Below are 27824 nucleotides of genomic sequence, written 5' to 3' on the forward strand. Positions count from 1 at the left end.
TGTCATTACAGTTTTTCTGTGTCAATTTAGCAAGCTGTAAGAATTAAGAAATTAGAAAATGCCAGACAGTCTGGTTGAAGAATGACCAGACCCTGAGAGCACAAAGGACCTCTCTGGAAATTAACATTTGAACTCCCCCTTGTGCACTATCGAGACGAAAGTCTCACCTCAGAGTCATCCTAATCTACATTTCAATCTTTGCTCCTCATGAGCTCTTTCCATCTGGGAAAGGTTACTCCAATATTGACTTTGGTCTTGCTGATTTGTGCCCCTGGACGCCCCGAAATGAAATAGGGACATGTTTTGTGTTTGAGAAAGGTCTTCAACATGTTAAAACACATAGGGGTCATTGAAGCCAATAGTTTAAGGGACCATTTCTCAGTTAAAGCCTTACTTTCCAGTTCGACTAAAATGTAGCTCTTCTTGAGAAAGAACGCATTATCTTGATGTTTTGAGACGAGATTCCTGTTTATAGTTAGAGCCTGGCCAAATCCAACCTTGGAAAAGATGTGTGTCGGTGTGTGTGTTAGTCTTCTTGCTTACAGGTTAAGGAACCACTGGCATTGTTGGAGATTGACTGAGTTGTTTTTCGGGACATGCTGGCACCCAGCAACCCAAATCTGAGAACTGGAAGGTCACGACGTGCCTGACTTCAGGGTCTGAGTGTCAGCTGCATAATCTATGGAGATATGCTTCAGTTTATCTGTATATGTGTGGAAAATTACTATGTTTATCTGTTTCTTAGCCAATGAGAATCATTCAACCTGTAAGCAATGACGTAGCTTAGACCTTGGAAATGGTATAACTGCTGTGATCTTTGTAACTGTAAGCGGGGCGGCCTACGAACTCCTGTGTGAGTCTTGAAGCTGACTTCTGCTGATGAAACGGCAAACTATCTTCAGTAAAACCTTTCTTACATTTTTTATAATTCTGACTCCGGGTCTTCTTTCAAACATCTGGTCCTTGGGTCCTAAACTGTTAACCCCTAACAGTAATGGTGGAGGATGCGGGCAATTATTCTTGGTGACACCCCTGGCAAATCAGCAAACAAGGTAGATATATTTTATTATATTATAGGGCTGTCTGAATGGAAGAGATTGTGAAGGGGAACGGAAGAGCTTCACTCCGACGAGGAGAGTGAAGATTAATTATACTAAGTTAAAAGTATAAGAGGAAGTCGCTGATAGCATTGTTTAAAGTTTAAAGTTAACAAGAGCAGACAGCTAAGCGTGCTCTGCATAGTTCGATAATGTTTTTTATTAAATATTTTGTATCTTTCTTTTTAAAGAAAACACTTGCCAGACTATAGCTGAAGTGAAAAAAGTTTCACTTGAAACATACATAAAAATTATATTTTAAACTTTTACATTAAATACATATTTACTTTCTTGCTATTTACTCTCTTACAGTACTTGCAGTAAGATTTTATTTTGGCACAGTACCAAATGTTTTCACTAGATGAAATTTGCTTCCCATTAATTTCCAATGTGGTAATTTTTGACGCGAACAGTACAAGTGTGACACTTTTTTTCTAGGGCCGTTTAACCTTTAACCTTTAGTGTGTCTGTCTGTTTGTGTGTGTGTGTGTGTGTTCACATAGCAAGTGGCAAAACCTTTACCAAGATTCGTTTCGTACCATTCCGATTAAGTAAAAAAAAAAATAATAATAATAATAATAAAAACACAAAACAAAACAAAACGTAAAATATTTCAGTCAAAAATGACCAAACAGCACCAGAGGGTTAATTAAACTTTTTTTTATTTTTTTATATCTTGTCGTCTATTTTTACTTGTTCATATTTCATAATGGCCTTTTTAATTGTTTTTTTTATACCTGATACCCTGTTGAAATATGTGAGATGTGTGATTTATATAAACTGCAAAGGTAAAGTATAAATTTAAATTATTGTGACCGATGTGAAGGGGGAGGAGAATGTATACGTGCGTCACGTTTAGTCGCTAAAACACTTCCGCATACTGTAGGATACACCTGTGCATCCTCGCTCATGACTCCTCGGGAAGCCTCCTCACTCCTCGATCCACGCCTCCTTGCGGTGCGATTAGAGAATTGAGATGTCCTTCAAGATGGCTGAGCTCGATCGGTTTCCAGGTCATAGGATGGAGGACGGAGGAGAGAGGAGACGAGGAGGGATATTGAGAAGCACCCCTGGTCTCATTATTTGATACATTAAGTATCCTTACCCTTTTTTTTCTCTCTCACACACACTTTATGATGCCAGTGTAAAACATTTGGAAATATGAAATTTGTTATATAAATACACTCGTATTACCTCATAAATATAAATGTACTTTTTCTAATTGTTCAATAACAATAAATAAACTATGCCTATAAAAACCATATCAAATATTTATCTCAAAATGTACTAATAAAAAAAATCTAAATTATGCTAACCTTTCGTTTTGTGAACTATCACTATCTTCATCTTCGTCATTTTGAGCACTTCTTCGATCTGGAGATGAGAATGAAGGAAAAAAGTCAGTAAAGGGCATTTTCTTGACAAAAATGTTTTGCAATTAAAAAAGAGTTAGTTCTGAGAATAGTATCTTTTTATTTATTTATTTTTATTTATGTTTTATTCCTCTTATAATTTGTATAATGTAGATTTCACCAAACCGTATGTGGTGATGCTGAAGAGTCAGTGTCAGACTCATTTTATAGTGTGACATACCCATAATAATAATGCAAAAGAAACAAATTATGTGGGTGTGCCTGGTATTTCTATATGGCAGGTTAGAAAAATATTCTTTGTATGAGTCATTTGTCTCCGAGATTATATTGAAACTGCCCCTGGACAACAAGTGTCAGTCATCCAAGTACAGATCTTATCCACTTGAATGCATGGGAAAGATTGAAATCTTGAAATATCAAAAACGGTTGACGAAAAAAAAAAAATCTGACGATTTTATAAATTGTGTTTCTTCAGCTCAAATCACATTAAAAAATGTCCCAGGTTACGACTGTGGTTCCCTGAAGAACGAGTCATGTTCTGTTTTGGCCATGTTTCACATCACCCTGTTTTTCCCAACTTTGCTTATAAACAAATGCATCAACTTGCCTTTTCATTTATCAAATTATATGTTTCGCAATTGTTTATGCATTTTGAATTTTTATTCTGCTGTTTGTTCTTTCTAATCAAAGGGTTGCTTGTTTGTTGCAACAAAACCAATAAAAAAATAGAGAGGCAATTTGCTGATTTTAAAACTTTAGGCTTACAACTCTACACCGAGTACCAGAACATAATTTGGAAGATGATATTCCAATTTATGTTTCATCTCTTGTTGCTTAGGCAAACAAAGAGATCTTTAAATTCATAGCAATGATTTCCTTCCTAATCAACACTGCTGCTATCATGTCCTTGAAGCAATGTGGTTGTTATCTAATTCTCAAGCCCCACCAGATTTATGCAGTCTCCGGTCTTAACACTTGGTATTGCCGACCCATTCTATAAATGTGGTAGTGGTAGTGGCGCAATGGATAAGACACATGCCTTTGGTGTGAGAGACCCGGGTTCGAATCCACTGTGAGACACCAATGTGTCCCTGAGCAAGACACTTAACCCCTAGTTGCTCCAGAGGCGTGCGACCTCTGACATATATAGCAATTGTAAGTCGCTTTGGATAGAAGCGTCAGCTAAATGAATAAATGTAAATGTAAATGTAAATGTGTCTATATGGGGTGCGTCTGTTTTTCCCTCAACACTTCTAAAAAGCCAAATAAGAATTGACTTACCAGCTGAAGAAAGAGAAGAAGACCAAACCTCTTGCTGGTTGCAAATCCCAATATTTTGCTGAAAAGACGTTGCTCGCCTGAGTTGCGATATCATGTTGGGGTCACTACTTTGTAAGGCCTAACCATTGGACCCAACGTTCTTTTTCTAACTTCGCTCGGTGTTTCACTATGGGAATCGCTTTGGGCGTGACCAACTACGGAAGCTCCTATGCCACCACGTCTGTCTTTGACAGACAGGTCGACCTGAGATCAGGCTCCGCCCCCACCTATATTACTCAGGTCGACCCCTACGAAGTCATTCTCGCTTTCTTCCCGTGAGGGACTACAACAAGCTCTCTCAGCACGTCCGACCCTGTCGCTGATTTCGCTTAACTGTTCAACAGGCGGGCCGTCATTGGATTACGCTACCGAACGCGACTTCAGTGGATTGGGACTGTGTTGAGTGTCACACCGAATAGTGTCCGCGTCAAGGCGAGCTATTCTTTTAGGAATATCGCGTGTTATCACGACGGTAGAATTTTCAGTGGTGTCAAGCCACCGTAGGCTTTACGCGTCAGGCGAGCCGCGAAAAGGGCTAACTACCCTGTGATCCATCGATCGGACTAACGTGTTGTGACGAGTCTTTGAATCACTCCTTCTCTCTCCAGCCGTTATGTCGACAGTCATTACCCCCGCCAAAGGGAATGAGTCGAAAAGCAGGGAACCTGCACCCCGCCCGTGTCCATCGTCATGTGGAGCAACCGTCTCGGGCAGGGACCCCCATCCCATGTGCATCGTGTGCATGGGCGCTAAGCACGCTCAAACGTCGCTTGCGGACCCACAAACGTGCGTTCACTGTGCGTCATTGCCGGTAAAAATTTTGGAGAGAAGGCTGAGAGTGGCGGTGGCTAGCCAGCAGGACCCATGTCTGGCCAGAGCCATCGCGAAACCTAAGGCTACCGATCATCAGCGAGCTACCCCGACGAGCTGGGCTGATATGATGGAAGCCGAATCCTCGGATATGCCTCCTCTGTTCGATGGCCTTCTCGCACACGAGGAGGGGGAGCCGGGGGACGAGGACGCGGAGGGCGATGCTAACTCTGACCTCCTCGACTTGGACATGGACGACGAGGAGGAGGAAGACAACTCTCTCTTCCCTGTCCAGCAGTCTAGACCCCCTAGCGCGACTGACACTGGCTCTCAGGCGGACGGTAACCTGCACGAGGTGTGCAAGCGAGCCGCGGCAAAACTGGGCCTAGCGTGGCCCGCGGCCCAGGATTCAGAAGGAGCAGAGAGGGACCTTTATGACGGGAAAAGGCTACCGCCTGCTCAAACCACAACGAGGCAACTCCTACCCGCCGTGCCGGCGTGCATGAAGGAGATGTCCCGCCATTGGGGTAGCCCCTTTAAGAGCAAGCTCCCGACCAAGGGACGCTCTAAGCTTGAGATCCAAGGAATGGGAGAGCTGGGGCTGGCCGGACCCCCAGCGATAGAGTCTTCAGTGGCCTATCACCTCCATCCGAATCGCCGATCTATTTCTGCCTCATCCCAAATTTCGCTGCCGAACAAGATGGAGCGTCTGACCGCGTCCGTCTATCAGAGGATGTACAAGTATGCGGCGCAGTCAGTGTGCTCGCTGAACGCGGTGACTTTACTGTCAGCGTACCAGGCAGAGATTTTGGAGGAGATGGGGCGACAACTAGATACGGGAGTGCCGAATCCAGCACTCTGGGACGAGATATGTGTGGTAAACGACCTAATTCTCCGCTCTTCTCGTGGCGCGGTTCAGGGCTGTGGCCGTGTTATGGGCTTGGCCGTTTCAGGTGAGAGAGCGTTATGGCTGAACCTGTCTGGATTAAGCGACGCTCAAAAAGCAGAGGTGATGGACGCTGCGTTCGACCCAACTAAGGGCCTTTTCGGACCAGCTCTCGAGAAAATGAGAGAAACCAGCACCCTCAGGAAACAGGAGGATGAGGCGTTTAACCTCTGTTTACCACGCAAGCAAACACCGCGACCACCCTCTCAGCCAGCACGGCAGGGTTTTGCAGCAGCCGCTGCGGCGAGAGGGAGACAGACGGGGGCTAGGAGTGTGAGACCGGCTCCCAGCGAACAGCAATCTGGCCATCGTCCGAGATCGGATGGCTCTGGACCCTGGGGGAAGCATTCATTTGCGGCCGCGGCGGCGAGAAACCGCCCACCCCACCCCGAGGACCGGAAGAAAAAGCGTGCGACCTGACACGCGTATGTTCCCCTGCACTTCTCTCTCCGCCCGCAAAGAGAAGGAGGGGGTCCAGCCCTGTTGTTCTCAGTTCAGTAAGGGCTCCAGCTATAAGCTATCAAGTTCAAAATGTTCTCCAGTGTCACCAAGCACTCACACGGGGTTTTCAAACGCCCATCAGTTCAGGGGAATGTTTAATAAAGAATGCATTATCGCATCCAGGCCACAGGCTAAGGGCGATATGCTCCCCGAATTCAATAAACACAATAAATGTTTCACTATCGCAGCCAGGCAGAAAGCCGAGGGCGATAGATTGCAAAAAAATCCAAACATTGAAATGTGTGTCCCTAGCCTCTCCGCCGGAGGGAGCGCGCGCGCCTTCAGAAAGGGTCAGCGCAGAGACGGTAATGACGTCATCAAAGCGCGCCTGCGTTGGGGAAGTATACAGGGGACCTCTCTCGGCTCGCATACTCAGTTGGCGCGCATGCGCAGCTCATCCGTGGGTTGTAAACACGATTTCACGGGGATACAGACTTCAATTTGCCATGAAACCACCCAGATTCAATGGTATGATAGTCTCAGTGGCCGAGGGAGAATCAGCTCGTGTCCTGACGGCCGAGATAGACACTCTTTTAGACAAACGAGCCATCAGAGTGGTGCCAAAGGAAGTGAGCTGTCAGGGTTTTTATTCCCGTTACTTTGTGATCCCAAAGAAGGGGAGCATATCTCTGCGTCCAATTCTAGATCTCCGTGTGTTAAACAAGCACCTACGGAAATATTCATTCAAAATGTTGACACACAAAACACTTTGTCGATCCATCCGCCAGAACGACTGGTTTGTGACGATCGATCTGTCAGATGCGTATTTTCACATAGATGTTTACCCGTCTCACAGGAAGTATCTCAGGTTTGCATTTCGAGGCACTGCTTACGAATTTCAGACAATGCCCTTTGGTCTGTCTCTAGCACCAAGAGTATTCAGCAAATGTGTGGAAGCAGCACTTTTTCCGTTGAGAAACAAGGGGATAAGAATACTGTCGTACATAGACGATTATCTGATATGCGCCTCGTCGAAAGAGCAAGCAATCAAAGACGCAGACATGGTGTTATTGCATCTCGACAGCTTGGGATTCAGAATAAATATGGAAAAGAGCAGCTTAGAGCCAGCTCAGCACACAGAATATCTAGGACTCAGTTTAAACTCCCTCTCCTATCGAGTCACTCTGACAGAGAGGAGGATAGCGTCCTTCACTCAGTGTCTCTCCCGTTTTCAGACGGGGAAAATTGTCCCGTTCAGACTGTGTCTACGAATGCTGGGTTTAATGGCTTCAGCGATATCTGTAGTACGGCTGGGACTACTTATAATGAGAGACTTTCAGCGCTGGGTCGCGCATCTGCGTCTGTGTTCTCGGCGTCATCTCAACCGACCGGTGAGAGTGACTTATGCGTGCGTCAGAGCGCTCAGACATTGGAAAAGCCCCTCGACCCTCAGATCGGGGATTCCCTTGGGGACAGTGTCGTCGAGAGTCACTATGACGACGGACGCGTCATTAAAGGGCTGGGGAGCGACTCTGATGGGCAGAGCTGTGAACGGTGTGTGGCCTCCACAGCTGATTCACAAGCACATCAATTACTTGGAATTGTTGGCAGTGTTTCTAGCGCTGAAACATTTTCTGAGCTTCATCAGGGGCCAGCATGTTTTAGTGAAAACAGACAATTCCACAGTGGTTGCTTATATCAACCGACAGGGAGGCACACGCTCTCTTCAACTGCACCAGCTGGCAAAAGAGCTGATTGTGTGGTGCGACATAAGGCTTTTATCCATCAGGGCAACCCATGTTCCAGGGATATTGAACAGGGGAGCAGATTTATTGTCCAGAGGAAATCCCCTGTACGGAGAATGGAAGCTTCATCCCCAGGTGGTGAAGCAGATATGGCAGAAATACGGCCAGGCGGTCGTAGATCTCTTCGCCTCGCAGGAAAACGCTCAATGTCCTCTGTATTTCTCTCTGGCGGACGGAAATGCACCATTGGGTGTGGATGCTTTAGCCCACCCATGGCCAAATGTCCCGCTGTATGCATTTCCCCCTCTGAGCCTGATTTCACCCACTCTGGCCAGGGTGAGGGAAATGGGATTGTCACTGATACTGATAGCTCCACGGTGGCCATCCAGACATTGGGTGGCCGAGATAGTTCAACTACTGTCGGGTCAGCTGTGGCCCCTCCCACCCCGGAGGGACCTCCTGTCACAAGCGGGGGGGGAAATCTACCATCCTCACCCAGACAGGATAGCTCTCTGGGCCTGGCCCGTGAGAGGTGGAATTTAAGTGCAGCAGGTCTGCCCCCATCAGTCGTGCACACTATACAGAGTGCAAGAGCCTCTTCCACTCGCTCACTGTATAGTAATAAATGGCGAGTCTTTGAAGGATGGTGTGGACGGAGTCATATTGTCCCCTTTCAATGTTCAGTGAGGGACATATTATGTTTCCTCCAGGATCTGTTAGAAAAAGGGAAAGCTTTTTCTACGATAAAGGTATACTTAGCGGCTATATCTGCTTGTCATGTGGGTTTTGGTGACAAGACAGCAGGTCAGCACCCTTTAATAAGTCGCTTTATGAAGGGGGCACGACGTAAGAGGCCAGTGGCCAGGCGGATGGTCCCATTGTGGGATTTGTCTACGGTTTTAGAGGCCCTTTCTCAACACCCTTTTGAGCCGTTGGAAGCTATAGGGTTAAAGTTTCTCTCTCTTAAGACAGCACTACTGTTAGCGCTGGTATCAGCTAAGAGGGTGAGTGACTTACAGGCTCTGTCGGTCAGCCCGTCTTGTCTGCAGTTTTCTCCAGGGTTTACAAGGGTTTCCTTTCGCCCTAACCCTGCTTTCGTACCTAAAGTAGTGGATGCGTCGTATAGATGTCAAACTACAGATCTTGCAGCTTTTCACCCTCCTCCGTTCTCTTCTCCGGAGGATAGGGGGTTGAATACCTTGTGTCCTGTACGGGCGCTTCGTGTGTACGTGGAAAGGACAGCAGGTTTCAGAAAAAATGACCAGCTGTTTGTGTCATGGGCTACTCCTCACAAAGGGAAGCCATTGTCATGTCAGCGACTGTCCCATTGGATTGTAGAAGCTATTTCTTTAGCATATAAATGCAGAGGTTCCCAACCTCCCGAGGGCTTAAGGGCCCATTCCACTAGGGGCATGGCTACATCATGGGCCTTACTTAGGGGCGTTTCGGTCCAGGAGATCTGTGCTGCAGCAAGCTGGGCCACGCCTGAATGTGTCTGAGCCATCCTTAGCTCATGCAGTATTAGGAGCCAGCACGTCAGGTCCCATATGATAGGTATAGCGTACGTTGCAATCCGGGAGTGGTCTATATCTCCCATAGTGAAACACCGAGCGAAGTTAGAAAAAGAACGATGGGTTACTTAACGTAATCCCGGGTTCTTTGATAACAGAGTGAGGTGTTTCACCAACACTTCCCTCCTTGCACAGGAACGGGAAGAAATCTCTCTATAATGACTTCGTAGGGGTCGACCTGAGTAATATAGGTGGGGGCGGAGCCTGATCTCAGGTCGACCTGTCTGTCAAAGACAGACGTGGTGGCATAGGAGCTTCCGTAGTTGGTCACGCCCAAAGCGATTCCCATAGTGAAACACCTCACTCTGTTATCAAAGAACCCGGGATTACGTTAAGTAACCCATCGTTTTTTTTCCAGTAGGGCGGGTGAAGGAAACCTGCACGTTTTGTCTTTTCAGTGTGGCAAAGTAATTTGATTCCTTTGTAAATTTGGGACTTTGCACGTTCCTTCTCCTTTTCCCTCTTCTTTGTTATTTGTTCATCGGAACGTCGTCTCTTTGGTCATGTGTCGGCAATATCAAAATTCAAGAGAATAAAATTATAACGTTAGTCGTTGTCGTTGTCTAGGACATCTCTCCTCTAGCTAACTTTCCTCTTCATGCTTCTCTCTCCTCCACTCCCCACACCCCCCTTCATGTGTACACGCACTCACCCCCAACCCCCACCCCAAAATCATTCTTGTCGGTTATTTGCTGGAACACTGTTTGTTATGTTTCGTGGTGCAGGTTGGCCCAGGTTGTTTTTTGTTGCAGTTTGTGGAGCCTGGGCTGTCAACAGAGACCGCGTTTTTTTTTACAGTGTGTTCAGGGGACAGGCAGCTAGCGGATAGTGAGGTGATGTTTGCTGTACGTGACAAAAAAATGTTCAGCCTAAAAAACGCGTGACATCGCTTAGAGCACCTTTAGGGTGATGAGTTCTAAAATAATGCTCACCTTGTGCAGGACATGCAATAAGTCAGGAGAAGTGTCGTATTTTTTCAGAGAAGGCAAATGTGGTCATATTTCTGCAAAAGATTGCTAAAATTTAAAGCTGGTTTGTAGCATGTAGCTACAGACTGTTGTTAGTAGACTACTGTAACTGTTATTTAGTGTTACATTTTTGTAGTTGGGTTAGGTGACTTTGTTATGTAAATTAGTTCTGTCTTGAATTTACTTATATATTTAAGTATACCATAAGTATACTACAATAGTATTTAAGTATACTATTCAATTTTAAGATTTTTTTTTTCTTCAATAAAAAGCTTTTCTTTATTGTTATTCACCATCGTTTTGTGTCTCTTTCTTTAAAAAAGTATTAGTTCAGGCACCGTTTAGGCCGTTTTAAAAGTATCGATTTGGCACCGGTATCATAAAAAACCCAAACGACACCCTTATGGATTTCCTGCAAGAGCGAACAATACAAGTGAGAGTACAGTAGGTACTGACTTCTCTGATATTTATCAAATAGATAATGGAACCCCTCAAGGTAGTGTTTGAAGCCCAATATTTTTTATATTATGATAAATTATATTTTGGGGGAAATTGAATCAGGAATAGGAGAATCAGGAATAGAAAAAACACTATACAGGGATGACGGAGCTCAATGGAAAAGAGGGAGAAACCTGCAGTATGTAGGGAAAAAAGGGAAAAACAAAGGTAATATGTTTTTCAAAAAAGAAAAAAACTCCTGAAGTTAAATTAAAGTTACATAAACAAACATTAGAGCAAGTATCACTATAGGTATCTGGGAGTGTAGATGGTGTAACGTCTGGCTGTATTGACCTCACGACGAAGGCATTTAGAGGCAGGAGTGGCAGGAGTGGAATGCTGTGCGACAACCACAAGGCATTCTCTAAAAAGGGTATACTGTGTATTGATTACGTCATCAAATGATTATGGTAGAATAATCAATGATTATAAAAATAGAATAACTACAAAGTTTGTACAGAATATGCCAACTGCGAATTATAGCAGTTTTTTTATGGGTGCCGGCTCATGTTGAAGTGGAGGGAAATGAGGAGGTGGACAAGATCAAACAGGCTCTTAAGCATACAATGCACATACCCTTGAAAGAAGAGTAAATTAAAGATTTAATTAAAGTAGGTTTCAGAAAGCTTATGGTTATAAGGGATGGTATATCTCGGTTAAAAATTGGACACTCTACTCTTAATAAATCAATCAAAAACATGAATCTAGCCAGTGTAATCATTGTGGACTTCCAGAAACAGTAGAGCATATGTTGATTAAAAGTAGGGCATTTGATTGTGAAAGACTCCAGTTAAGAGGAGTTAAAATCTAGTGGCATTAATTCTCTGAGATTACAGAATGTGCTAAACAGTTCTTATAAAGGTCATAAAACTCTTATAAATATCCTGATAATTACAGTTATATAATGAAATATAGGTTTTACATTTACTCTTGATATCAACACCTCACACTCCATCCTAGTAGGTGGTGGAATATGTACCATAAACTGGTTTGACAACCGCCATAAGACCAAGAAATCACATGACATGTTCATACCTGTCAACATTTTTCACAGGAACTGAATATTACAAACAACAATTGCGAAAGAACGATTTACAAAACAACGATTGCGAAAGCGTGCACGGATTATGAATTTGTTCACTGTTACCTTTGTACGTATTTTTTTTTATATATTTTTTTTTATAGTTAGTAAGTAAGTAAGTAAGTAAAATTTATTTATACAGCGCCCTTCACAGACACAATGGGTCACAAGGCGCTTTACAATAGACAATAAAACATAAAAACACTTTGAAATCAATTGAAACAGATAAAATTAACAACATCTACAACATAGATCACCCAAAAGCTAACTTAAACAAGTGAGTCTTCACATGTTTCTTAAAAATGTCCACATTCTCAGCAAACCTAATACTGATCGGTAAAGCATTCCATAGACGAGGTGCGATAGCAGCAAAAGCTCTATCCCCACCTGTCTTTAGCCGAGTTCGTGGCGTAGCTAGCAGATTTTGATTATTAGATCTGAGGGACCGGAGAGGTGTATGAAAATTAATTAAATCCGCAAGATAAGAAGGGGCCTGGCCATATAAGGCTCGATATGTTATGGTGAGAATTTTGAATTGGATCCTGTAAGTTACAGGAAGCCAATGAAGAGAACAGAGTATTGGGGTGATGTGGGTGCGCCTATTTGATCGGGTAAGTAACCTAGCAGCTGAATTTTGAATGGATTGTAGTCGATGAAGAACAGATTTATTGAGTGAAGAAAAAAGTGAGTTACAATAATCAATACGGGATGAAATAAAAGCATGAATGAGCATCTCCAGTTCCGACTGAGAGACCACAGACCTCAATTTACTAATATTACGTAAATGAAAAAAACAAGATTTGGTCAAAGATTTAATGTGGGTTTCAAAAGATAAGGATTTATCAAATATAATCCCAAGGTTCCTTAAACTAGGCCGCACAGCAGATGCCAAAGGTCCAATGTCCTGTATAATCAGAGGTATAGCGTTGTCTGGTGCTACAATTAAAACCTCAGTCTTATCTGGATTCAGCTGCAAAAAACTTTCGGCCATCCAGCTGTTTATGACATCTATACAATCTAAAAGCCTCGAAAGTTTAGATGACTCATTTCGCCGGAAGGTAAAGTGAAGCTGAATGTCATCTGCGTAAAAATGATAGGAAATATTAAAATCTCGTATGATCTGACCCAGAGGCAACAAGTATAAAATAAACAATATTGGGCCCAACACAGAACCCTGTGGAACACCACAAAGCAGGGGTGACGAGGCAGATTTAAAATCACCAATAGATACGTCAAAACTTCTATCTGTAAGATATGAGCTAAACCAATCTAGGGCCACTCCTGACACGCCGACCCACTCACGCAATCTCATAATCATAATATTGTGATCCACAGTATCAAAGGCAGAACTCAGATCCAAAAGTACCAACACTGAACATAGGCCTGCATCCGATGCCACTTGAAGGTCGTTATTAACTCTCACTAAAGCGGTCTCAGTCGAGTGTCTCTTCCTAAATCCTGACTGAAATATATCATACAATTCCAAGTTCTCTAATACAGCAGTAAGTTGATTAGCAACAACCTTCTCTAGAATTTTAGACAGCAATGGCAACTTTGAAATTGGCCGATAGTTCTTCAAAACTGCTGGATCTAAATTAGGCTTTTTTATTATAGGATGAATAGTGGCATGTTTAAAATAAGACGGAACACAGCCTGAGGCCAGTGAACAATTGATAATATCTACTATACTAGTACCAATTGCAGGGAGTGCTTTTAAGAATAATGAAGATGGTATAATATCTTGTGGACAGGAGGATATATTCATTTTATTAATCAAATTTAGCAAATCTGGAAGAGTGATTGGTTTAAAAGACTCAATGGTAATCGGCCTAGCTGAACGAATATCATCGACAATAAAGTGTGGTCCATGCAGAATATTTGATCTAATAGACTGCACCTTATCAATAAAAAAGGACATCAGTCTATCACAATCATTTTGAGGATCAATTGTTGTCACAGCTGCTGGGGGTGATACAATATTATGTATGGTATCAAATAATATCTTAGGGTTACGCTTAGAGGAGGAGATTAGATTAGAAAAATAGGCAGCCCTGCATTTCGCAACTAAATCGTTAAAATCCTGCATAAGTTCCTTAAGATACAGGCGGTGCACTTCAAGCCCGGTTGATTTCCACAGGCGTTCGATGGTACGGCACCTCCTCCTGAAACAACGCACATCTTCCGTCATCCAAGGCGTGGTGTTACAGATGGGTTTAGTTTTTATTTTTAAAGGGGCCACTTCGTCCAAGACGGAAGAGCAGACATTATTAAAAGATTGCATTAAGAACTCAACATCATTTTTACAACCCATCAAATTAAAATCACAGTCAAATCGAGAGCTAAATTGCTCAACAGTTGTTTGCGTAATAATGCGTGATTTTATCAGACGATTCTGACAAGGCGGGTCTGCAATAGTAGAAAGATTAAAAAAGATGCACTTATGGTCACTAATCGACATATCTTCACAACATAATGCATCGACATCCAAACCTAAAGTAAAAACCAGGTCTAATGTATGACCACCAGTATGTGTGGGTCCATGAACATGCTGCTTTAGATTATGTGAATCCGTAATACTAAGAAACTCTTTTGCAGCATGATTATCAGCAACTTCAGTGTGAAAATTAAAATCCCCAACCATTAATAATTTTTCAAAATTAATAACGGATGACATGAAGTCCGTAAACTCTGTTAAGAACTGCCCAGCAGGACCAGGCGGACGATAAATGAGGATGCAGTAGAACGGCTTTATCCGACCAACTCTCGTGATTTGAAGTTCAAAAGAGGAAAAAGTTTCCACGCTCACCAGTTGACAGTGGTAGCTATCTCTCCATACCATGGCAAGACCTCCACCGCGGCCAGAAAGACGAGGGGATCCAATATACGAGCAGCCAACAGGACACAGCTCATTTAAATGAATAAATTCCGCATTGCGTTGCCAAGTTTCTGTAAGTAATAAAAAGTCCAGATTTTGCCTTACAATCAGATCATTCAAAATATGCGCCTTATTCGTGACAGAACGGGCATTTAACAAGCACACATTCACAGAAGAAATGACTGAGTCTTCAGAAATGGCAGATGATGTGCACTCGATAGTCCTAAGCGCAGACAGTCCACGACGGGCCCAGCCAAGGTGGGGGGGAGGTGGGTGTCTCTTCAGCAATCCACCGGACGCATCTGGAAACACTGGCCACAAATAGGATACTCTTTCGGAGATCCAAGGCCAGGCAAAGCCCGGTTGGTAGAAAAGTAAAGGATTACAATCCACAAGCAGGCAGTCCGTCCGGTCAGCAAGGGAGTATTTCCATAAGCAGCGATTCTTAACCTGGAAACCTGCTCTGGTCCCTCGCCTCCTCCGTTTCCCACGCTTCTTGGGCAGGTACGCTGACTTTCTTCTCCCGTCGCAGTGCAGCGTGAGATTGTGACCAGGTATGTACAAACGAACACAGGGTGGTAATGGAGGTGGATCCTCGATACCCATACAACCGGTCATTTCAACTCTAATTCGCATTAGCAATTGCCGATCGTAAACCAAGGTTGCTGATACTTTTGTGGACAGGAATAGTGGCATTAAAAGGCATATTAAAATAAGTATCTGGGACGCGGCAAAGCCAAACACAGGCGCCATCGTCACTTCCCGACGTTCTATTTTTCCCATAGTTCTATTTTGTTAATAAATTTTGCATTCTATTTTGGCTTTCTCGTGTGTCCCTATTTTTTGTTGTGTCCCTTTTGAGCCATGGGGCAAAACGGGTACGGATTTAAAAACCAAAGCAACTGTGCGGTTTACAAATCTGAGCACAGCCGAGACTTTTTCTCTGGTACTTTTGGCGTAGGATATTTATTTCCGTCAAGGTCAGACTGCGATGTCAAATGTATTCCCAGGAATGAGTGATGCGCTTTCCGCTTTTAAAGTTTTAAGTTTTTTTTTTAAAGATGGCTTGAATGGTTTAAAAGCATTAGCAAGAATAAAAGCGCATCATATAATGTAATGCCATGCAGCAAAAGGATGACAGAAAAAAAAGGATGCTGCATTAATTGCGTTAAATATTTACTTACCACTGAGTCTTTTCCCATTTCTACCAGTAATGCTTATTCAACTTCCCGCGTCTACTACCTGCGCAGATATCGACGGCACAACTGGGTTGTAGGCCTAGGTTGCTGGGTTATAGGCCTAGGTTGCTAGGTTGAGCTCACAAATGGGTTGAAATTTGTATGATGTGTTGATTGCGCGAGTTGGATGGGTTTCATATAAGATCTGGCAACTTGACAACCTTGGAATAATATATTGATGTGATTATTCATATAACGACGTTTGGGCCATACAAATAACGGGAGTTTCACGGGAGAAATAACAAAACGGGAGGGGGGCGGGAGATGGGTGTGAAATACGGGAGACTCCCGGGGAAAACGGGAGTGTTGACAGGTATGCATGTTCCAACCAAAAACAGACATGACAAGTCAGGAGGTCCCTCAATTAAAATCACTAAGTACTTCCTGAGTAGCAGTTAAACGGTCCAAGCGAGCCATTAGGAATCTGCGTCTTGTACCAACTTCAGTGACCTCAAACAGGAGCTCACCCACATTTTCCCCATCCAGTAAACTCAACATGTCAGTAGACAGGAGCTGAGCAGTCTGCTTCAACATGAAAAATGAGATCATCATGGGCAGTTGGTCAGCCATTCGCTGCACCACAATCTGAAAGACAATCAAAGAGTAACATCCACACACAAGTACTGCAGTCCATTCAGTCATGGAGAAAAACAATTATATTTGTTACTGAAAGAATATCTACCTCATAGTATGCCTGGAGCATTTCACTGTACTTGCTCTTTATGTCAAAGACAGGTAACTGATCTTCTGAAAATGTCTCTTCGCTAACCTCACTCAAGAACTTCAAGTAGATGGGATCTTGAGTGTAGACCATGTTTTCCATTTCAAACTGCTCTAAGATCCTCTGCTCCGTTTTGTCTTCCTGACTTGACTGAATATTGTAGATTTTGTTCTATGGTTTCAAATAAAGTAGTACAGAGGAAAGAGTACCTGATTAAAGGGATATTTCGGGATCAGTACAAATTCAGTTCAATTAAAAGCATTTGTGGCATAATGTTGATTATCATTGCAAAAATGGATATTTTCATCAAAAAATTTAAATTGTCATCATTTACTCACCCTCATGTTATTAAAAACCTACCACTTTGACACTTCAAAAAGTTCAGAAAGAGATCGTAAAAATAATCCATATGAATAGAGCGGTTTAGTAAAACATTTCTGAAGAGACACGATCGCTTTAAATGATGAACAGACACTGAATTTAGGCTTTTTTCACATTTAAACATTGATCAGAGAACATAAACAGAAGCTCGACCTTCTTGAGGAAGCTCAAACGTGCTGCGTGAACCTCATTGGTTCTTGCACATCAAGCAATCATGCTTGAGCTTCCATTTACTATAACCAATGTATGGGTTGATGAATCGTGAATAAAATAAATTAAATTTAGACTAAACTGCTCAATTCATACAGAGAGGTTTTAATCTCTTTATGAACTTGTGGTAGTTGCGCAGCTGTCTATGGAGAGACAGAAAGCTCTCAGATATAATTTAAAATATCTTCATTTTGTGTTCCTTAGATGAACAAAAGTCTTAAGTGTGTGCAACGACGTGTGGGTGAGTAAATGTGTCATGATCAATCAAGCGGAAGCAAAAATGCAAGTAACTCTTTTATTTAGAAGAATGACAGTTTGAGGATCTTTGGAAGACTGGTGACGCAGGGACAAGATGGTCAGCAATCCGGCAGATGATGTGATGTGATGGAGTGGGTGAATGGTGAGGTCTCCAGACAACGAACAAAGCCAGATGAACACGGAACAGGAGCACGAAACCGAGACGCTGACTGGAACAGGACCAAACACACACGAAGGACATCAAACAACGATCTGACAAAGAGAGAAGATTGCGATGAGCATATAAAGGTGAGGGAATAGGCTGCAGCTGGTGATGCGATTGAGATCAGCTGGATCGCTAATCAATCTGAAATGAGCGGAACGCCCACTCGCACACACCCACACACACATACATGTAACAACAACTACACGAGACAAGTGGACTGCCACCGGGCTAATGATCTTGGAGACAGTGAACGGGCCGATAAATTTGGGAGCAAGTTTATTAGAGACGGAGCGGAGAGGAATGTTCCTGGTAGAAAGCCACTCTTTTTGACCAACGACGTATACGGGAGGCCTAGACCGGTGGCGATCGGCTTTGGCCTTGGTGCGTGCTCCCAGTGGCGTCATGCCCATTCAAAGTGATAACTCCCTGATAATTTTTTTGTCACAACTTTATTCCTATTATGCTCCATAATATACCAGAGCCTATAACGACTCAAATGTATTCTTCTGGATGTGTAATAAATCAGTCAGCATCAGCCCGCCCCTTTTTCCTAATATGGTGTCTGTGTATATCAAATCTAGAGCGCTACGCGCATAGCGCTCTAGAATCTTTGCTGTGTATGTTCAAGCAACTCACTCGTCTCGCACGTTGAGCTGGCAATGTTTTACAGATGGTCTTGAAGTGGTAAGTGGGCAAAGCAACAAATCGGCATTGAATTAGTTATCGGATGATATTAAAAGGTAGTGGGATTATTTGTGGTTGACCTGGAAATTTTAACTTGATCAAAAAGTTATGGATTTGATATTAGCTGCGAATTCAGAGCATTAACTTAAGTTGTGTCAGTGTAACGTTATCGATAGCTAGCCTAGTCTAACCGTAAACTAGTTGGCTAACGTTACTGCCATACAAAGCCATAGTAACATTATCTGATCGGTTTTGAAACATCTGTTCTGTTTTGTCTTGTGTCAAAGTCTCCAGCTGGTTCAATTGTTTTCAGTTTCATAGAAACGAGGGTGTTAAATTTGTTGTAGGCTAACTGCAAAATCCAACCTAACGTTATCAAGGCATCGACTTGATGTTTCTCCCATAGACTGTTATTCACGGTTCTTCACGGATGGCTAGCTAGCCCTTCTGTCTGGTTCATAGGTTAAATGTACAAGTTACAAGTTACTAGCTTTTCTATTAGCTCATAAATTACTCTTTACAAGTTCCTTATTTAAAATATAATAATAATGAGCAGTGTAACTACAGTATTTCAATGATTTTACTAAAGTAATGTTACATATTACATTTGATTTGATTACTTTTTTACATTTCTGTCAAATATTAGCCATTTTCAAATAAACGGGGTAGTGTTAACCTTATTCAGCACTGAAATCTGTCAAACTTCTTTCAAAGTCCTTCATCACATATTAATATTAAAGTAACTTAATTTCAGAGCACCACAAAGTCAGACCTCAGCACCTTTAATGTAAGATCGTTCTTAGGTCACATACCAATTTAAAATCATAACATAAAAACTGCAATGGTACTGTTTTTAAAATCATGTGTAGTAGGCCTAAGTGTACAGTAAGTGTGTGCGTAAACATGCTTTAAAGAAGTAGACTTCAAAAGCTTTTGAATTTGAGCTTACAGTTCTTTCATCAACCTGTCTTTTACATAAACTTACAAAATAGATACTTTAACTTAGTCCTCAGATAGAGGAGGGTTGCTGCTAGCTCCGTTAAGGTATTTCTGTCCCTCCCAAACTGCATTGAAATGGTATGTTTAGCAGCCAGAATTTAAACATTTTCAGGGGGAGAAACCCCCTGACCCCTCCTAACATGATCCATATCTCAGATTGTGCCCCCCCCAGAATTTTGGCTTGCATGACGCCCCTGCGTGCTCCCACCTGGAGTAGAGTCTCACGGGCTCTAGTCCAGGTGCGATGGCACCTCTGGATGAAGGCGTGAGCGGAGGGAACCGCGACTTCGGACTCCAGACTAGGAAAAATTGGTGGCTGGTAACCTACACTACACTCAAACGGAGATAGGCCCGTAGATGACACTGGTAACGTATTGTGGGCGTACTCCACCATTGACAGTTGTTGGCTCCATGAGGAAGGAGTCTTGGAGACCAAACATCGCAACGTTCTCTCCAGATCTTGGTTGGCTCTCTCAGTTTGACCATTGCTCTGGGGATGGAATCCGGAGGACAGACTGACAGTCGCTCCCAATAATTTACAAAACTCTTGCCAAAATTTGGACACAAATTGGGGTCCTCTATCGGAAACCACGTCTGTCGGGAGGCCATGTAAGCAAAAGACGTGATCAACGACGGTCAACGCTGTCTCCTTGGCTGAGGGTAATTTGGGCAAGGGAATGAAATGGGCCGCCTTCGAGAACCGGTCCACCATGGTCAAAACTACCGTGTTACCTTGAGAGGGCGGAAGGGTGGTGATAAAATCTAGCGCAATATGGGACCAGGGTCTCGAAGGGACAGGCAGCGGTTGAAGTAACCCATCTGGGGGTCGATTGTAGGTCTTACCAATGGCACAAACTGAGCAAGCCAAAACAAAACTGTGAACATCGGGAGCCATAAGTGGCCACCAAAATCGTTGCTTGACCAAAAACTTAGTACGACTAACTCCTGGATGACAAGCCACATTGGAACAATGCCCCCACTGAATGACGTCAGACCGTAATCCCTCCAGTACAAATAAACGGTTCGGTGGGCAACCGGGCGGAGGCGTTACCCCTTCTAAGGCGGTCTTGACCTTCGATTTGACCTCCCATACGAGTGTGGAGACAAATAGGGTCTCGGGCAAAATGCACTCGGGAGTAGACGGGCGTTCGGAACGGGCAAAACTGCGCGATAAAGAATCGGGTTTGATGTTCTTGGAACCCGGGCGGTATGAGAGAGTAAAATCAAAACGTCCCAAAAAAAGTGCCCACCGAGCCTGCCTGGAGTTCAATCTTTTAGCGGTTTTAATGTATTCCAGATTCTTGTGGTCGGTCCAGACGATAAAAGGTACCCCCGACCCTTCTAACCAGTGACGCCATTCTTCCAACGCTAACTTGACTGCCAACAACTCTCTGTTACCAATGTCATAATTGCGTTCGGCAGGGGACAAACGATGAGACAAAAACGAGCACGGATGCATCCTGTCGTCTGTGGGAGAACGCTGGGATATCACTGCACCTACCCCCACCTCTGACGCGTCGACCTCCACCACGAACTGACGTGATGTATCAGGGGCAATGAGGATGGGGGCTGAAACAAAGCGACCTTTCAGTTTGGCAAACGCAGCTTCAGCTGCATCTGACCACCTGAACGCAGTTCTGGGGGAGGTCAAAGCAGTCAGGGGCGAGGCTGGTCGACTGAAATGAACTGGTCGACCATATCTCGCAGCACGTCGTTGACGAGTGCCTGGAAGACTGCTGGGGAGTTGGACAAACCGAAAGGCATGACCAAGTATTCAAAGTGCCCCCTGGGGGTGTTAAAAGCAGTCTTCCACTCATCCCCCTTCCTAATGCGGACCAAATGATAGGCATTACGTAAGTCCAATTTAGTGAAGATAGACGCTCCCTGCAACCCCTCGAAAGCTGAAGACATCAACGGCAAAGGATAAGTATTCTTTACCGTGATGCTGTTCAACCCCCGGTAATCAATACAAGGTCGCAGAGATCCGTCCTTCTTCCCCACAAAAAAGAACCCCGCCCCCGCTGGAGAAGAGGAAGGGCGGATGAACCCTGTTGCTAGAGAATCAGAAATATATTTCTCCATAGCCTCCCTTTCTGGGACAGAAAGCGAATATAACTTGCCTTTAGGCAGAGACTTACCTGGCAGTAAATCTATGGCACAGTCATAGGGACGATGCGGAGGAAGAGAAGCAGAACAGACTTACTGAACACCTCCTTCAGGTCTAGGTACTCCGTGGGCACGTTTGATAAATCCACTGCCTCCTCCTGAAACACAGAGACAGAAACCGACGAACAGGCAGACACAAGACAGGACTCATGACATTTACTGCTCCACTCCAACACTGATCTTTGCTGCCAGTCTATCTTAGGATTGTGATCGATGAGCCAGGGGTGTCCAAGAACAATCGGTGCGAGAGGTGAGGTCCATGAAATTACCTTCTGCCCCGGAATCCACCAGTGCTTGACAGTCGTGATTGTGGGCTGACCATCTTAGTCTTACCGGGAGGAGAGTAGATGTTGATGAGGTCTTTTCAGCGGAGATCCCACCCGACAGTAGCCTCATACTTACTGCCGGGCTTGGCCTTTTACTGGACAGTTGTAAGCGTAGTGTCCCGCCGCTCCACAGTACAGGCAGAGCCCTTGAGACCTCCGCCTTTCCTTCTCCTCCCGGGAAAGCCGAGCTCGCCCGACCTGCATGGGCTCGTGATCGTAGACGGGGCTGACCGCATCCCTGCCGCTGGACCGCTGACTCTCGGCTCCTCCCACAACCCGGCTGGGCAGCATCCGTCGCTCGACCCTGGTCAGTCGCGCATCCACTTGAAGAGCCAATTCAATAAGTCCATTAAGAGAAGTAGGAAGGTCCAGTAGGAACATGTCCCACTGCGCCTCCTCGTTCCACTGACACTCTGCCGCCAAAGTCCTGAATTCGATCGAGTAATCAGACCTCTCTCCTTGTTTGAGCTCCGCAAGCACCCGGGCCGCCTCTCTCCCGGCGACGGCTTGGTCAAAGACTCTTTTCATCTCGGCGGAGAGTGTCTGGAACGAGGCGCAGCATGGGTCTTGGTTCCCCCACACCGCCGTCCCCCATAGCACTGCTTTCCCAGTCAGAAGGGTGAGCACGAATGCAACCTTGGCTCGCTCGTTGCAAAAGGTCCTGGACTGAAGAGAAAAATGCATTGAGCAATGAGTCAAAAACGCTCTACAAAAGCTTGGCTCACCGGCGTATGATTCTGGAACTGGTAGGCGGGGCTCTGACTGAGAACCGCTCTCCGGTGGTGTGGGGGGAACGGGCGGTGTGGGTGGCGCAGTGGGAGCTCACAGATGTTGTATTTGCTGGGTGAGCTCGGACACCTGCATCACCAGCGCTTGAACAGCTCGTGCCGTGTCGTTCAGATTCTTCTTCTGATTGTCCATGCGCAGAATGCTGGAGTTCACAAACTCTTCCAACGGATTACTCGCTGATTCCATTGGTAGGTCAGATCATTCTGTCATGATCAATGAAGCGGAAGCAAAAATGCAAGTAACTCTTTTATTTAGAAGAATGACACTTTGAGGATCTTTGGAAGACTGGTGACGCAGGGACAAGATGGTCAGCAATCCGGCAGATGATGTGATGTGATGAAGTGGGTGAATGGTGAGGTCTCCAGACAACGAACAAAGCCAGATGAACACGGAACAGGAACAGGAGCACGAAACCGAGACGCTGACTGGAACAGGACCAAACACACACGAAGGACATCAAACAACGAGATCTGACAAAGAGAGAAGATTGCCATATAAAGGTGAGGGAATAGGCTGCAGCTGGTGATGCAATTGAGATCAGCTGGATCGCTAATCAATCTGAAATGAGCGGAACGCCCACTCGCACACACCCATACACACATAACAACAACTACAACACGAGACAAGAAGAAAACAGTGAATTCATGAACCGTGACAAAATGATGACAGAATTTTCATTTTTGAGTGAACTAACCCTTTAATTCTGACTCTTGCTTCCTCTTCTTTTTTTCAAAGAATTTGGTTAAAAACACAAGAGCGCACGGCAAGTGAGGTAATTTGATTTTTTAAACTGCTGTGGAAAACTCAATAATAATTAAAATAATCTTTGTTTTAACATTTTTTATTGAATAATAAAAATCACTCGTCATTGAAAAACCTAAACTGTTTAACTGTTTGTCAGAAAGCCAACATTGTTCTGTCATTTTTCTTTCTTATTTTTTTTCTTTTCTATTTTTTGTTGCAAAAACAAACAATAAAACAATGACATTAGGCCAATAAAATGGATTTTATCCCCAAATAAATAACTGGGGGGAAAAGAGAGAGAGAGAAAAAAGATTATTGTAGCAATATTTACCACAGTGATGTTTTGAAGTACATGGTAGTTCTGAAAACATCTATAGGACACATCTTTGAATTGCTTGAGGAGGATGGCTTCAGGAGAAATACATACATCAGAAAGACAAGTGCTATTAAACATTAATTAAATTGTGATCTAATCTTTTGGTTTTATAATGGAGATCAGACGTGTGATGGTACCTTTGATTGCAATGAGCAATTCAATGGCTGGCTTCTTAAGTTTGGCCACATGCTCCTGCAGAACCAACTCAAACCCTCTGTAGTTGCTGAAACCGAGCAGTTCCCTCCCTCTATAATTCTGGCTAAACTCTTTCAAACTGCAAACTTGTTTAGGAACAAGATGGATTTCTCATTAAATTAACTTTAACTTTCTTGTAAAATCCCAACAACAGTGAATTCAAGGTTTAATGTTTAGTATTGAAAATATACTGACAGGATGGCTTTGTGCTGTTAAGATGATCATTCCACTTCTTGAATTCAGCCCGAAGCTGGACAAACAAATTTTCTGCATTAATCAGCTCCCCTGATGACAAGGAGTAGATTTGATCATTGAATCTTGTTAAAATCTGTGATAAAGAGAAAATATTTGTTACATGAACATGTTATTGTATATTATCATTTTACGGCAAAAGTGTTGTCTCTGGGGAGGTAGAAAAAGACATTTGGGTGTGAAAATAATTTAGAATACGAACTCTACCATAACCATAGCACCACCTAGTGTCAGACAGTGGGGTGTAAATGTGCCTGAACAGTGATGAGATTTGGGACTATCTCTTGACGCCAAGATATTTTTAGAGCCGTTACATAAGGAAGAAGGAGAAAATCACAACAAACACAATATGGTTCTAGCAGCTTGAACTCCAAATGATAATTCTCAGAAGCAAGAAGATGTGATGACTTGAGATCCTACTTTAATGAGGAACTGTTTGGCTCCCTTAGTGTCCAGTGGCGGTCCAGCCTCACACTCCTTGAGCTCATTCTTCACTTCCCACAACTGTGTTTTTATCTGCTCAGTGAGCTGTGGCAGTGATTTCTGGCAAAGATGGATTTTTAAAAAACATGATTTATTATAGTCTTGCAATCTATCTGCATTTTTGCAATACATCTAAATTCATGTTAAGTGTAAACAGGCCTTTAGAGTGAGACATTTAAAAATTTACTTTGATATGATCAACAAGATTTTGTCAGTTTGACAGCAAGACATTTAATAGTTGCTTTATCCTCATTCAAGAGGCATCTGTTGAAAATGACAAAGCACTTTTTGTAAGGTGATTTAGTTTATTCGAAATATCTTGCTAACCAGCTATTTAGAATAGTAACATGGACCATTTTTAATCCAAAAAAGGAGGTTCTTTATGGAAAAGGGTGCTAGTGTATAAAATGTTCTTCACACTAAAAATGTTTTTAAGAACTGTTCACTAAAAGGTTCTTTGGAGAACCAAAAACTGCTCTTCTGTGGCATCACTGTGAACCCCACTGTGTGAGTGTAGAAAACTGGTTGAAATTGAAAACAAAATCTGACCTAAACAGTGTGAATCAAGTCTTTCAGAATAATTTTTGGGAACACAAAGTTCAATTAGAAAAACAGACAGTAACCTGAAATGGTCATGGTTTTGGAAGAAATCTCTCTCAATTTGTGTCGCCTCCTCCAGAGGAATTTTCTCATCGATCTGCTGTTGTCCTCTACACTTCACCATGGTGTAACCTTTGTGGAGAGGAATCACTTTGTGGACAATGGCCATGATGTCCTTCTCTGTTCCCTTGTCTATGAGATCTGGCTTGGTCAAAATAGCTGTAAAATGAGAATGAAAAATAGATAAGATAAAACTTTATTAATCCTGTAAGGGGAAACTCATTTGCCACCATTGCACATTACAAACAACACAAATAGACAATTGAACATTAAAAAGAACAACAATCAATACATACAAAAAATTACACAACTTCATTAAAAAACCTAACTGCAGTAGGAAAAAATAGACCTTCTAAATCGCTCTGTAGAACACTGAGGCATTACTAATCTTCCACTAAATGAGCTTTTAAGTCCACTAAAGATACAGTGTAGTGGATGACCTTTGTAAAACAGAATCATTTTTAATTTTGCCCTTGTTCTCTTTTCCACAATGACCTCAAGTGAATCAGGATTAAGGCCACTAACCAAACCAGCCTTTCTAATCAGTTTATTAATCCTATTTTTATCATTTACTACTACTATACCCAATGGAGCACAGCATAAAACAAAACACTGACCATGATTCCCTGATAACAAACATAAAGAAGCTTCCTGACACCAGTGGAACTCAACTTCCTCAAAAAGAATAGTGTTGATTTTGCCTTCTCAAAAACAGTCTCACTGTTCTTCTTCCGGTTTAATTTACTATCCAAATGGACTCCAATATTTTCATAAGACTGAACAAATCTAGTCTAAATCTAAATGGTAGTATCACTTCTTTTTTTCCCGTCTAAAATCAATGATCAACTTCTTCTCCACATTCAATTTTAGGAAATTTTCATCACACCATGTAAGAAATAATTCAACCTCTCTTCTAGCCCATATCATTACCTTGATTTATTAAACCCACAAGGGCAGTATCGTCTGAAAACTTTTGTATACAAAATGTCTGAGTTGACAGAAGTATATAATGAAAGTAAAAAAAAACTTTTTTTAGTCATAATAATGTCAGACATTTTATCACTCAGCCTAACAAACTGGGGTCGACAAAGAAGATAATCCAATACCTACATAGGTGAACTATGTAGGTTAAAACGCAAAAACATAATCCTAACAGAAATGAAAGCTTTAGCATAAGTTCTGCCGGGAAGACTCAATTACTACGTCACCTATTGCCTTCACTTCTATCCAATCTTATTCTTATGCTCACTGAATAAAAGCTCGGTACTTACACATGTTGAGTTCGCAGATACTGAAGCGACGATTACCCCCATCCTCCCCACCACCACCAGGATGGTCCTGTCCATACCTCCCGGGGGGGTCGGCTGCGCCCCTGCCTTCGTCTTCAGGCAGGAATTGCAGATCCGATTATGCACTACGCCAAAGGACTTTGTATATTACCAGCTTGCTGAGCAGTCAATAAATGTACGATTTATTGAAATAATTCTCCCGAGTCTTTCTGGTAGAACTGGCAATTGTTTCCAAATGATTATAAATATTATGCAACATAAAAAGTATGACATCATCTACTCCCACACCTTTTCGATTTGCAAATTGTAATGGATCTTGTAAAACTGAAAACTGTCTTTCCAGATGACCGAGGATAATCCTTTCATAACATTTAATTATATATCAAACATTTAAAAAAAAAATTTTAAATGTTAAAAATAAGAATAGTTACATCAGTGAAAAAACAAATAGTTAAGAACAGTAAAATGTGCATTTGTTGACACAGGTGCTCATAAATCAAAGTTATTTGGTGAGAGTACATTACCGATAGTTCTTCTGCCCTCAGGATCTACTTCTTGTGCCATTTTTAATGCTTCTGTTGTTGCCATGTCAGTGTTACAAGGAACCACTACCAGGTATAGTCTCTTGCTTATCAATAAACTTTGTTATAAGACTTTTAATCTACAAGACATGAGACATAGTTTTAAAACTGGTATGGTACAGAATGTGACTTGTAAAATTTGATTATGCTGCTCACCTTTTCAATATCCTCTGGTTGTCCTTTTACTGGGACTCTGGCAATTCCAGGTAGATCGATCTATGTGTGAGGTCACACACATCTGGTGACATGACCTCTAAAGTGGCAGACCTCATATGAAAAGGTGGCAGTTATGCTACCAAAAATGTAAAAGTTTTACTTAATTGAATTGCAAGAATCAAATCATTGTTTTATAGCACAACTGACAACATTAGCCTGCCATACAAGATACAAATGTATAAAAATATTAGGGGGTAAAGTTTTCCACAGAAACGTTAAATAAATTTGTTTAGGCTAAGCTTGGCTTTATTGTAAATGTTGTTTATAATGAATGTCACTATCATTTGTTTGTTTTATAGGATAAAATATGAACTGTAATTTGGTGA

The 27824-nt window shown here is 42.8% G+C and overlaps 1 protein-coding gene across 1 annotated transcript in view; it reads right to left on the reverse strand.

Moving 5' to 3' along the window:
• Window positions 1-16308: 16308 nt before the first annotated feature.
• The window catches only part of LOC309490857 (interferon-induced GTP-binding protein Mx3-like), a 55790-nt gene continuing 44274 nt past the window's right edge, over window positions 16309-27824 (reverse strand). The window contains exons 11-14 of the mRNA XM_082160138.1: window positions 23960-24103; window positions 23778-23854; window positions 16646-16855; window positions 16309-16548 (exon numbers count right to left, since the gene is read on the reverse strand). Of these exons, the coding sequence (XP_082016264.1) occupies window positions 16324-16548; window positions 16646-16855; window positions 23778-23854; window positions 23960-24103 (656 nt within the window). The 3' untranslated portion in view covers window positions 16309-16323. The remainder of the gene's footprint in view (window positions 16549-16645; window positions 16856-23777; window positions 23855-23959; window positions 24104-27824) is intronic.

This window comes from Leuciscus leuciscus (assembly GCF_965113295.1).
Source record: "Leuciscus leuciscus genome assembly, chromosome: 25".
NCBI classification, from domain to species: domain Eukaryota; kingdom Metazoa; phylum Chordata; class Actinopteri; order Cypriniformes; family Leuciscidae; genus Leuciscus; species Leuciscus leuciscus.